The 14,401-nt window shown below is 38.5% G+C and overlaps 1 protein-coding gene across 1 annotated transcript; it reads left to right on the plus strand.

Annotated features, from left to right (window-relative positions):
• The first annotated feature begins 2,211 nt into the window (after window positions 1–2,211).
• On the plus strand, window positions 2,212–13,382 carry LOC128863407 (putative mediator of RNA polymerase II transcription subunit 26). Its single transcript, XM_054102541.1, has one exon. It carries the CDS (start codon window positions 2,214–2,216, stop codon window positions 5,850–5,852), a length of 3,639 nt encoding a protein of 1,212 aa, XP_053958516.1. The 5' UTR covers window positions 2,212–2,213; the 3' UTR covers window positions 5,853–13,382.
• The last annotated feature ends 1,019 nt before the right edge of the window (window positions 13,383–14,401 follow it).

The following is a 14,401-nucleotide window of genomic DNA, read 5'->3' on the forward strand; positions in this document are numbered from 1 at the left end:
TTGGATAGCTTATTGTGTATTTGTATGTATGGGTGCATAGCTTAAATATTTATGGCATGCAAGGCACACATCTGGACTTCAGCAGCTTCGAGTATTAACATAGTTAACTTGCGCTGAGGTCCGAGGAGAGCTTTCTTTTCCCTTAATCTTTGATATATTTTTGTTATAATTCGTCAATAAAAACTGAAGGTTGGTTTTATCCGCCTATTTTGGAGCAATGCGAGTGTATCTTCTGCTTCCAATACTCTCTTCTTGTCGAGTTCAATCTTGGTATTTTCATTAATTTTTTAACTAAGAAATATTCAATAATAGTTTCGAGTGCAGTTATGTATATGTGTATTTTTGGGCATATCTATGTGTGTCAAATATTTTCATATTCAAATAAATAATATACATATACGTGGATGGTATACGCAGAATGCACAACACTACACCCTCATCGTTTACCCGGATCGTAGATCATGTCCAAGCAGACGCTGGCTATCAGATGGAACATTTCAGTGTCCAGATGCCACAATCTCCACAGCCACACAGAGGTAGCCAATTGCATTCAACTCGCTGTCCGTTTGTCTGTCCTTTTCTTCGTCTATTTGTCTGTCTATCCAGCTTGTGACGTTTGTGGTGACAACAAACAGCTCCATGGTATTGTGCCGCCACCTTCAACCCCACCAAATACTGAATGCGCTCTACTACTGCGGCTGTCAATGCTGTTGGCCATGATTTTAAAGGTTTTATGGCGAGTGGGGCGTCTTCGTAAAAATCAAGAGCCTTTGATCAGTGCTTTAAAAAACTCGCTTTCCTCTTGCTCTCGCCCTTGCTCTGTTCGGTCTGTACCATTGTCACACGGAATGGCTGCTGCAGCGTTGTTGTTCGTTGTCAAGCTAAGCATTCTTTTACAGTTGGGCTGACATGGTGCCCCTTTGGACATAAGACTTTTCAGCTTTTGCTGATTTTCTTTATAACCCTGGATTTTTACGACTATTGCGCTTAATGGGTCGTTTGTTTTTTTGCGATACTGATATCTCGCCCGTTTGTCTGTCTGTTCTCCTGCCGCGACCAAGGCGGCGCGGTAGCTATGACAACAATCGATTCACTACCGCCATTCAGTCTCTAGTCTGTTGGCTAACCAGCAGCAATCGACAAACGCCAGTCAAGAGTCAACAGGCACCAGCCAGTAATCTGCCACCAGCAACCAGCAGTAAACTGGCGATTAACCCTGTCGCTATGCTTTGGTAAGTGGAATAAACTAGCGGCTGTTTTGCAAAGAATTGCAATTGAAACTTTTAGCTTTTTTATCCACCACTTCCAGTGCCAATTTCTTTGCGCGAATAGTTGGTCACGCTTGTTTCTTTGCAGTTGGAGAAGTTCTTCTACTACTTCATCTGGTGCTCATTGCCATCAAGGTTTCCTGACCTGCCAACTTAACAGCCAATTTCATGTTGAATTTATGTTTGAATTGTCGGCGCATCGGTTTTTACAACATGTTTACATGCTTGGCGCAACCCAATGTGTCCGTGGCTCAATGTGTTCACCCGAGCACAAGTTTACGTACAACGTAACTATGATTGTGTGGATAAGTTTACATATATGGATATATTAATAGGTATGTATGTATGTGTGAAGCTATCCTGGTTTTGCTGGAGTAATGCCGCCGTCATGCAACTGAAGGAGAAGCCAGTTCGTAATGGGCGAGAGTTGTTTTTGCTCAGCAAGAATACGAAAACTTAGAAATATTTAAGACTGTCACCAAGCGGCTAATAACGACTTCTTTCATTGGTATTTAACTAGTTTTTATTAATTGTACGTTTTGCATTTTTAATGGCGGGAGATGTACATCGAACATACAAAGTTAGATCTGATTATCTGACTACTGGTAATCAAATGTTGTTCGAGGCTACCCAATTTAATTTGTAAAGTAAAATCAGCAAACACCAGAAACGTATGCGCTACCGAGCTCAAATAATAAAGCCGTAAATGGCTCACTCATAAACTCAGGTAGCACTCCCATACTCAGTTTCACCACTCTCCCAATAGTAAGCGCAATTTTAGGATATAATCGGTATTTTTGTATCTTCCGAAGAATTTTCCCTTAAATACTCCTTGAAATTCAGAACTTTGATTTGTTAAAGGAAATTATAATTTAAAATTGTTTTACTTTTAGTTCAATAATATGGTAAATTAACTTCACATTTTTTTTTTCATTATAGGCTGTAATGCATGTGGACGACGAAATGCTCGCTTCTCAGCTTGGGCATCCACTGCCAGGTATGGCACCACCATCACACCATCAGATTCACGGTCTAAGCGACAAGCAGCGCACCGAAATGCTTGACATTCCAACGAAGAAAGCGAAAGGTCTCGATGAAACCTCTGCTTATCAGATCGAATACCAGCGCTACCAATCGCTTATGTACGCGCACTGCGCGCAGCAGCAGCGCGTTGGCTCAATGTCTGCGTTCAGGCCATGGGCACCGAAACCCTTCCTGCACCCGGCTGCTACATATAACGCGGTGGCGGCGTTCTCCACATTACCTTATCTAAGTCAAGAACCACCAGTGTTGCAGAATCCGGAAAGAGTAGTGCGCAGCACAGACCGTGAACGCTTCGAACGCACCTACCAACCAAATGTGGCGCTTGTGCCTCGTAAATGTATTTTGGCGAAGGAAAGGGAGAAGGAGCAGCGTGAGTACAAAGAACGGGAAAGAGATCGTGAACGTATCGAGCGGGAGAGAGAAGTGGTGGAACGAATGCGGGAGCGCGAACAGGAGCGTAAGTTGGAACGTTCTAGAGAGCGGGAACAGACGCGGGAACGGGAACAGCGTGAGCTAGAGCGAGAGCGAAGAGAGCGTGAAGTGCAACATAGACAGCAACATTTGTTGCAGCAACAAAATCTGCATCAGGAACAACAAACGCTACAAGAGCAGGTGACGCTTTCGAATTTGTGCGCAACTGAGGTTCAAATAAAACAAGAACGTGCCAATACACCAAACGAGACTCCCCAGTCCCCACCCCTTGACAATGCCAATGGTGGCGACGAGGAGACTACAGATCGACGCGGTAACGTACCCCTTGACGAGGACACCACATTGCCCATGATATCGTCCATGTCGTTGAAAATGAGTCAGCAGCAACGAAAAATGCCAAGCAATAATAACACGGACATCAATCACAGCAACAGCAACAGTAACAGTAGTAGCAGTCATAGTGATTTAGATACTACGCAGCAACAGCAGCAGCTGCAGCAACAACAACAACTGCAGGAGCAGCAGCAGTCACAACCGCGGCGACACTCGCTTTATACCTCAAACTCTTCCGCCTGTTCAACATCATCGACGAAATCAACAACGCCGCCACAGCAACAGCTACTGTCCGCGCACCTGCCCCCGCCACAACAGTACCAACAACAACAACAGCAGCAACAGGAGCAGCAAAGGCATATGCAGTATTTACCGCTGCAACAACAGCAGGCCTGCCTTCGTCAATCGCCCCGCACGTTTCCATCATCGCCTACAGATACGCACAGCTCCGAAGAATTTTCGGGCTCGAACGAAATCACATCTTCCACGTCCCCCGCCCCGTGTAATGAGAACAAATGCATAAGCCGCGATCACGCGCCACATCACACCCATACTCAGCAATCAAAACGAGAGCAAAAAGCGCAAGCCCTCATTGCAACAGTTAATCAGCATGCCAAACTTCTCCCGACGCCGATATCAGCAACCTTTACTGCCAGCAATAATAGCAACAGCAACAACAACAACGAATTACAAAGCCGAATTCGCATAAGTAAAAACTTAATCAATCGGGCGAATATAATTAGATCGCCTACACCTCCACCACCACTACCTCCAATATCCGCATTAGCCCAACTCCATCCGCAGCAAGAGCAGCACCGCCCACAACAACGACAACAGCAACAACCCCAGCTGCAAATATTGCAACATCACCAACAACAGTATGAATACTACAAGCAAAACCATCGACTTTTTGATCAGAAACGACAGCACCAACAAATGTCATCAATACAACACCAACACCTCATTATGCGTTCCCATCATCATTCACAGCAAACGCAACATTCGCCTTCACCCTCACAGTCTTCCACTTCAACCGGGCTGAACCTGAGCACCCACTCCACAAAAGCGACAATGCAGTCGCCGGCATCAGATGTACAAATTCAGAAACAATCTCAACAGCAACGTTCACACAACAGTCTTCCGTACGTCGGCTCCGAATTTGAATTGTCAACAGACACAGACGATGACAGTGTGAGTGGGGAAGCGGATAGCAGCAATATTTTGGCGCCTTGGGACTTAGCTGTTGAAGCGTTGCGTGAAACCAGACCCAAGGAACGAGAACGCGTTCTCGGTTTGCTCCGGAAATTGTTGCATGAAAATCAACAAATGCGTTACAGCAATCTTCAACTCAGCGAAATGGTACACAGGCGCGATACTATGATCAGAGAACTCCGAGAGCAGCTACAAACTTGCCGACATCACATGCAAATGCTCAGTTTGCAGCAAGAGATTCCAGTGCAGACGAATGGATTGCACCACAGCGAGAGTTTTCAAGACGAAGATATGCAAAAATCGCTTTCGCCGGCGGAATGTCGCTATTTAGATAACCATACCGAAACCAAAGATCCTGCCACCAATGAAAATTGTGCTAATGTAAGGAATGTTCTGAGTCCGGCGGAGGCCAGTGGGAAAAAGAACCTAAGTCAATCCGAAAATGACATGCTAAGTGAGAGTGAGGATGAAAGGGAAATTATCTGCATTCGTAAAGGAAGCGATGATGATAACGACAACGGAAGTGATGCAGAAAGTGAGAATGATGCTGCTGACGACATCCGAAATGATGTCGACATGCGGGAGAATACGGATATTGCCAGGAATAATAGAAATGACTTAAAGGACGCTGACATAAGCACACAACCGCAGGTGAAACGTTTAAGGATCGAAAGTGGCAGCGAAAGTATTTGCAGTTTAAGCCGAAAAGTTAAAGCTATGGCTCGAAGAGACGATTACCCATCGCACCAAACTCAGCATAACAGTTCTATTGACTCCGAAGATGAAACACCGAAGCCCAATGCTCAGAGGGGTGCAATAATGAATATAACCGACGAGAGCTCGAATGCCAAAAATAAAGAATACACACAAATAAACAACAACAATGGCATTGAAGATGAAGACGAAGAAGAGGCTACCCGCTTTACAGTCATAAACGGCAGCGGCACTGATACGAACACATCCGATGATAGCGGAGACGAAAACAGCCTTCACCCTATGCGCTCGCTTGCGGGCGAAACTGATGCACAGGCACCTCACAGCAGTGCGTTAGCTACGCCACCAACCGCAACCACGCCACTGTCGCCTCATTCTGCTGCAACTGCTGGACAGTTGTTCGACAGCAGCAATAGTAGTGACGAATCGTCCATGAAGAAGGCGCAAATGTCAGCATCCGACGCGCTTGCCAAAATAACTGAATCTGTTGACGATGGTAACGAGGCATTAAGACTAAAAGAAAATGCGAAATCTGACAAAGTCGAAGACGACCAAGATAGTGTCGGTGCGGAGGCAGAAACAAGTGATGACACTGGAAATATGAAAGCAAGTAAATTTGTCATCAATAAAGAGGAATACTGTACGCGTGACGCACGATACGCTGCCAACTCACGTGAAGCACACAAAACACAAGGTTGCGACGATCAAAATTTCGACGACAACATCAAAACCAGCACCACTGACATTGGTGTCGAACAGATGCCGCGCATACCACTGGCAACGAAAGCCAGCAAAAAACAAACGCCAACAACGAACGTCGAGTTGCGGATCAAAAAGGAAATAATTTAACCATTTCAAAGCACTAAAGGCCGAACTCGCGGTATTGGCGGTTCCCATCACAGGACTCATTGAGCCATGCACACAAGACGAAAGACCCTTCCATGCATACATACATACATATACTCACATGTACATGCAATATATGGATGCATATGTATGTAACTTAACTGTTCCCTACGAGGCCGTTTACTACCCCAAGCACACAGTTTCTCAAGTGCATCGCAATCGCTCCAAATCTATTAAACTCCTATGCTTATGCCGTATGTAAGCTGCACTCTACGAAAGCTGGCATAATGTTTTTAAAGCTTACAGCAAGAACAACACAAATTAGGAAGTAATTTAAAAAAAATTTTATTGACTTAATGTAGGTTGCAAGATTAAATAGAAGGCACCACAAGAATTATGAATGCTAACATTTTCACAATACGAAGAGAACATACATATATACGGATGGAGTCATAATTTATTCTCCCTTTTGATATGCCACTGAAATTTGCAAAACTAACGGTACATTATTATTAATATTACTATGTATCAAGCATAAAGTACACATGCATATATACTATGTATGTATGTATGTATGCTTTGAAGAATAAAACACAATATTTAAAGAAAACCAGGGCATAACAGTTACGCGTCTCATAACAAACACTTTGCTCTATAATAGCTATTAGATAAGAAATGCTTTTTACTTCGCCAATAGGAGTTACATCCCAACATTTAACATATTTTTTAAATTGCTGATTGCTGATATCTAACGACTGGTGCGCTTTGCTAAACTCGCCTAAAACGCTTAAGCGTCCTCAAAAGTGATAGTATCACCTTCAAAGTACATGAAACATTATTTTCGGTATAGCCAGCAGAGTCGTCTTCGATTGTTCGATTACTTCTTTCGGCTGTTGAAACGTTAAACTACGTTCCCGATAATCGTTTTTCGACTCGATCAAACAGAAAAAAACGCAGAGAACCATATCAGGTGAATTCTCTAACTTTTGTATGCTATAATTCTTCGTTCTTGATAAAAAATGCACGGATAATGATGGCACTGTGGTTTTCCCACAAATAATTTCTTTTTTGCGAATTGTCTTACGTACACGTCTCTAACGCCCATATTAACTGGCAGAAATTCGTGGTGTACAATGCCGTTGTAATCCATAAAAATCATAAGCATCGCTTTCCTTTTTGACAGAAAACGACGTGGGTTTTTTGATCTTGGTTCATTCGGAGCTCTCCACTTAGTCGCCTGATATGTGAATTGCGTACTCATAACTCTCGATTAATCTCCAGTATTAATGCGTTTGATGATTCGGAAATCATGTCTTTGGCGATATGAACGCATGAAATTCAAGTATTTTGGGGCCAACTTTGCAGCAACATGGTGCAAACCCAAATCATTAGCTACAATGTCCTGGACGCATCCATAAACAATGTTCAAGTCCTCTGTCAGCTCTCTGATGGTCTGATGTTAAATGAGTTGAACCATTAAGTAAGAGTATCATGGAGTCACAGCCTCAGTACTAGCACCCGGTCGTACTGCGTCTGGCACTCGTTCCTCGAGGTTGTCCCATTTATTTCGATTTCTGATTGTTGAAAACCGAACGAAGGGTGCAAAAAATGCCTTCGCATGATAGATAGATTTGTATGTAGGTATGTATTAATGTAGAGATGTGGATACAGATTGGCAATGTACAAAGTATTTCCCATCAAATAATTGTTACGAAACAACTTTTTCGTTAAACTTCGGAATTCGGGCAACGTTTGCAATTTATAAATGCGAGATAACTGTTATTTTTGGTCCCTGAAGAAAACAGTACAATTGTGCATGCGAGTAAATTTCGTTTCAAACAGCGAAAATTATGAATTGTGTACGAAGACACATAATATGTTTGTATATATTTATATGGTAGTTGTTTATGTATATATATATTGGTTAAATATTGAATTGAAATTGTTCAAAAGTTGTAGTCAGTGATGAGGTAGAGCTACATCCGGTTTGCGAAATTCTTTGCTTCGGTTAATGCAAATTAAAACAGCCACACCAACCGACTTAGGTGGCCACCATTAATGTCAAATCATGTATGTATGAATATGCATATATAATATACATATATGTATATGTATATATTTTCTTTTTCTTTTGATAAGTTAAGGAGTGTTAGAAAATGTTATATAAAATAAAATTCAATCAATTAAATTCTAAGTGAAATACTAAAAAAAGAGACTTAAAAATGTGACAAAGATCGAACGCCAACAAATAAAATGATTAAATGAGTGGGAGACATTTAATGTACATACGGACATAAGTGTAATTCAAAAATTCAGTTTCGTTTCCTTTTTTATGTTTTTTTGGTTTGGCTTTAGTTTTTTTACCCGCTTGGTTCTTATTCCTGTTGAATTGTTCAAAAAGTTTTCAATTTGACAAAATCAGTCTATGCATGCCGGAGCTATAACAAACCGAATTATTGCTTGATCTATCCAGGATGCTTGGGTAGGTGACAAATACTACAATTACGCACATATGACTATTTTCACGGTGCATATTTTTGTATGTGTTCTATGATTTTCCTTCGCCTTTACCACCTTTCATCTTCAGAGTCTTTCTAAAGATTTTTTTTTTGTTTTTTCTTAAAAACGTGAGGAAAATTTTGGAAAAATTCTTTGTGATCTACCATTTATCTGGACTTTCTAAACTAACTCTGCTCAATTACAACAACATGAACACAAAAGAAAAGAATATTTATTCACTGAAACCAAAGCTTTAAAAGGAATTAAAAATATTATATAATTTAAGATATGCGTGATGAATAAATATTTGTAGGTGGCACTTTTGTTCATTTAGTTTTTATTTGTATGTTACGCCATTAGGTTTTAGCTGATAACTCTATAATTAGAATTTGTAACTTATAAAAAAGGAAGTAAATTTAAAAATTTGTACAAGCAAGAATGTATAGGAAGCAGGATATACTTGCAAGTGCATACGCATATGAACTTACACACATAGGTACATGCGTACACATTCATGCAACGAAGCGTATATGCGTTTATAGGGTTTTCCGATAGCGGCGGTTCGAAATGGAGTGAAATACATTCATGCGCCATCATTCATGCAGCGGAGCGTATATGCGTTTATAGGGTTTTCCGATAGGGGCGGTTCGAAATGGAGTGAAATACATTCATGCGCCATCATTCATGCAGCGGAGCGTATATGCGTTTATAGGGTTTTCCGATAGGGGCGGTTCGAAATGGAGTGAAACAAACTGCACGTGACGTATTAATAAAATATTTGTTTGAGGTAAAAGAAATCCATTATTATTGCGTAAAATTTCGATGGTTTCTGTGATTTTATCGACGCTTTCTTTAACATCAAAACTGCCTCAACGCAAATTGTAATTAGCTGTTACAGTATCGGCCCCATAAACACCATTCACAATTTTAGCGGCTTGCAATTTCGCCTTTGTGCAAGAAAAACTGTAAAATGTAAGAAATTTCCTGTTTGCTGACTTCGATTTTTAAAATCCTGTAGCTCACAACTGAATGAAACAAAATAATTTTTTAAGTGTATAAAAACCGAGCATAAACTTCAAGTTGTTTGATCCATACTTTACGAGATGCCGCTCATGGCCGGCACAGATGCCGAAATATGGCCGGCACACCAGTTAAGATCGAGCCGTCCCTATGTTCCCATTTTAAAATAAAGAGAGTGAAGGTTGATATGGATTGGGTGTATTGGTAAACTCCTGCCCCCAAGACTTTAGCGGGGTTAACAGCACAGCTAAACGTACATACGACAAATAGTTAAAGCTCTTGTACATCTCTGTGGTTTTGAGTTTTGAAAGAATAAATCGCATATTACGAGTATAGGGCGAAACGACTTTGCGGTGTGAAAATTATACAAAAGCTTTGAAAACAATTAGATTTTAATGATTTTGCACGTTTGATTCTTAAAATTGTTAGATATTTAAAAGTAAATTTAAGTACAATAGAATTTTTACAAACGCATACATGTACGTGTATGCACATATGTACATATATTTGTTTTTATTACAGAAACAAAAACAAGCCAGATAAACCCACCAGTTAAATTATAAACGAGTTCTTTTTGAAGGATGCAAATAATAAAATGCAAGTATATTTTTTTATTCATTGAAAGGTAAAGAAACATACACACGCACGTACGTACAGGCGTGCGGGTATAAGAATTATTATGAACTCATAATTTGTAGGAGCGTCCAACTTACTTATATTTACATACATATACACACGTATTAATAGGCATGTACTGCACACATACAAACACACTATTTGGTTTGATGTTCAATTACGTTTAATTTAAATTTAATGTAAAAATTGCTCATAGTTTTTTAGAATTGATTTTAATATTTATTTTAGCATTAAAACGCTGATATGCCTAAATTCTATTGAAATGTAAATATTTGTTGTGTTTTTTTACATCTAATCTGAAATTTCTTCCTTTTGTGTGTCTTCATCACGATTGCCACTCTGTCGTTGATTTTTATATTTCTAATATACCTACTTTGTTGCCTCTTGATATTTTGACCAAATTAATATTAATTTAAAAATTAAAATAAATTTAGAAAATTGAGTGTGATTTTGTTTTGTTCAAAAAGCAAAGAAAAAAAAAACAAATTGTAACGATTTCTAAAATCAAATTAGGTTTATTAATAAAAAAGTGTAAAAATATAAAGAACCATATAAATTAGTTTCAAAAACGCCAGAAAGGTGCAAAAAACAATTTTGTTATATATTACATACATACATACATATGTATGTAATTTATGAGAGAAGTAATTACGTACGTACAATTTACGCTATCGCAGGAATGATTGGGAACGATCGGATTCTAGTGAGCTGACAAAGATAGCACAACCATCTTAAATCTAATATTTAAGTTTCACGTTTTATAGCAGATCGTGCATATAATTTTGTAAATTGTAAAAATGAAACAAGAAATTAGTAACCTAAAATCTATAATGTTAAAGTTGGAGAAGGACTTATCCAAAGTCTGTATGACTACAAAAATGCTGTAGAAGCAACTCAATATGAAATAATATGGAACATACAAAGTTTTAAACTTATGCTACTGTAAACATAAAGAGAAGTTTCAAATTTTCTGAAAATAAAATGCAATCATTTATAAACATTTTTGTGTTTTATTTTATTTTGTCAAAAACATTATTTTTCGTTTTGTTTCTCTTAGGTTCTCAATTTTAAAATCGCCCGCTACGCGCAAATGGAAACTTACGAGTAAAAGGGTGTGGGCATAATACTACAATATTAGGTCTGTTGATGTAAAAATTAGCCAGTAACTTAATTTGCAAGAATTCGCACTCAAAGAGAAAAATGTCGAAAAAGTACATGAACGCAAAACCAGCAACAATTTGCAAGTTTTACGAACAGCTGATTAAATTCTGGGCGGGAAAAATTATTATAAATTAAAGCAAAAAATTAAAAATTTCTTCAATTGAGCTACCTTGTATTAAATTTAAAAAATATAAAGCGATAAAAATGCAAAATAAAGAGCTTAGCATTACATGATTTTGTCCACTTGTCCATTTGTTTCATTTACTCCTCGTTATCAGCTGATTAACATTCCATTAGCAATGGTATTGTTGTGGCTAACACAGCTCTCTTCATGTGTATGTGTATATGTGCATATTGCCAAACTAGTTGATAACCAAGAAGTAAAAGCATAAACACAAAAGATACCTTCAATGCTAACGATTTGTATTGCGGAAACTGCAGCGACGGTGACTGGAGGCTGTAGTCATTGTACAGATCCATAAGTAAAAACACCTTCAGCTGGTTGTCAAAAAATGCCCACAGCTGAGAACACCTGATTGCGAAACGCGCTTTTATGTAACATGGCTATTACGTAAATATATTAAAAATATCTGTTATTGTAAATTTTGTAAGTCAAAGATATTATTTTATATTTTTTGTCGATACTCGCTTGTTTTTAATGTTACCATAAAAATTCTAATTTGGCAAAACCGCCAATACGTACAAGTGAAACGACCAAGCACTGACACCATCACACACTTGACTGCCTGTCAAACTCACACCAAGGGTGCCCGCCAACAATAGGAAGAAGAAGAGTGTTTTTACTTGAATTTTTGTGCAATGACTGTCGTTCAGAAGTGCATACCTCTATATCATTAGCCGATTCCTATTTAATATATGACTTCAAATAAACTTTATAAAATTGTTCTAAAATAAATTCACTTACATTCTCTATTCTAATCACAACTTTTATTTAAAGTTAGAACTTGAGTCAGTTCGCTAATTTGAATTCGTGTTTATTTTTACTTTGCGATCTGCCGTTCTTCTCACTTGCAAATTCTTACAAATACAAATGTATCCAGTAAAAAGTTGCAACTTCCCCTCAAAATGAAATGCCAAGTGAGAGATCCCCTACTTTGCAAGTGTTTTGGATTCACGAACACCAACAATTGTGACATTATTTGCTTCATGAACAGACCTTTGATAATTTCAACGCATATTTGAGTTCATTTTTTTCCAGAAAGTTTGTTAGTCGAACACAACTCCTAACCGAGCGAACAATCATTTAATCATGCGAAAAACTTTAATCCAGGTTAAAAATAGTTAAAATACATACACCAATATTAAGAAGCACGGAAATGTGCATAAGAAAAATAAAGGAAACCTAATCTAAGACCATAGAAATCCACGACGTCAAGATTTAGGCTAAACGCAAAACATTAACGTTTATAAGCATACTCAATCACACATTTCTTCATTAACATTTTTTTATAACGCTTATTGCCATTTTTATATTCCCGAAAGCGAACTTTCGTGACCCAAAAAGCAAGTATTAATGTTTAAATTGTTAAAGGGCAAAGTGCCACTAAAAATATATTAAATATAAATGCCAAAGACCTCTAACAACAAATTAAGCAGGGGGAATCGTTAAACAAAAATATGATCAATAAATAAAAACTCAAAAGTTATGTGTCTGTAACTTTTTCATTTCCGATTAAGAAAAATACTCGTAATTACTATATGATATTAAACAGACAGCTAGCGAATCGAATAGGGTTTTGTCTGCGTTAAGATTTTCATTGTACGCGTACAATTTGACTACTCAATAATTAATAAAAACAAAAGATGTACAAATACTCAAAACTCAAAGAAACATAACCAAACAATAAAATAATTATACTTAACAAAGTAATGGTTAATGATGAACACAAAATCAACTTATCTTCAACGTTAAAAAGATTCATATTGCATAGTGAATAATATACAAAATATGTATGTGCATCTACATTCTGTATTAATGAACGTAAATTAGCATACAAAATATATCTACAAACAATCCCCGTAAGACGAGTAACCGTAGGCAAGGAGAATATTTCATAACAGTGTAATAATAATAATTATTAAAGATGAATTTTTGAAATGTACAAGACAATGCAACCAATTAATAAATAAAGAAAAGTATTACAATAAAATTACTATAAAACAAATATGAAACGAGTGTTTGAATTCTCAGTGTGTACTCCTTTTTATATGATTATTTGTATGTGGTTTTGACAAAATCGAAGAGTTGCCCTACCCGCAGGAGTAGCAAAAAAGAATGAAGATAATGCCTAAATCCTAATCCCGTGACCGCAGGATAGCGGAATGGAAGGTGCTGAGATGATTTCAAAAGTGACTCAAAGTAATCTCAAGTTGCACCGCAGAGCGCGTAACGAGCAACGTGCGGATAGGGCATATTCGAGAGCTGTGACTTTGCAAGGCTTAAAAGCTCCTCAGACCGCCTCCAACCCACTTGTGGTTAGAAAGATCTCGCAATTTTCTCGCTGAGTTAGCGCGAAGCCAACTTTCCAGAAGCAGGCTACAAGTTATTAAGGGGAAAAACACCTCACGGTCTAACTCCCATTCGAATTAAGGAATGACAATTTTTATTATCAGTACCGATTCGACAAAGTCACTGTGGCGTTCATAATTCTGTGAGCCGGGTAAAATAAGGAATGTTAAAAGTTGTGGCATTGCTACCGGATGTGCTATTTATTATTGAGAATAGGTGACCTGCAGTCAAACTTACCACTGAAATACCTTACCACCAATTTATTTTGCAGCTAAAATAGCGCGTTTTTTCAACACTAGCGAATAGTATTTTTAGCATTGGCATATCTAACGAATTGTCAGAAGCTAACCCATGCAGCCTCATTACATGAGTTAATGAACAAAATCCATTATGATGATGAAGTTTAATTGTTTCCCGCGCTCAGTAACAATGTGATTTCGGAGTATTGGGCTGTTAGCTTAGAACCCCTAGAGTCCCTATCCTCGTGGTGGGCTGCCAACTTAGGCACAGCTTGTGAGGAATAGCATTTTCAAGAGACAACCGCTCGCTGCGAAACAGACGTTGCTTGAGCCGCTCCTCACATGACGACGGGTGCTGTGATGTGGAATTAGGGCAGAATACTTATTTGATGGCGGCATTGTTTGATGAACTGTCCAATCCCCACACACACCCACTGCTTCTCCGCGAATGATTAATTGTAAATAAA

Source organism: Anastrepha ludens, chromosome 5 (genome assembly GCF_028408465.1).
Source record: "Anastrepha ludens isolate Willacy chromosome 5, idAnaLude1.1, whole genome shotgun sequence".
Lineage (NCBI taxonomy): Eukaryota > Metazoa > Arthropoda > Insecta > Diptera > Tephritidae > Anastrepha > Anastrepha ludens.

Coding starts and splice junctions, on each gene's coding strand:
- LOC128863407 (XM_054102541.1), top strand. CDS start 2,214: ATGCATGTGGACGACGAAATGCTCGCTTCTCAGCTTGGGCATCCACTG.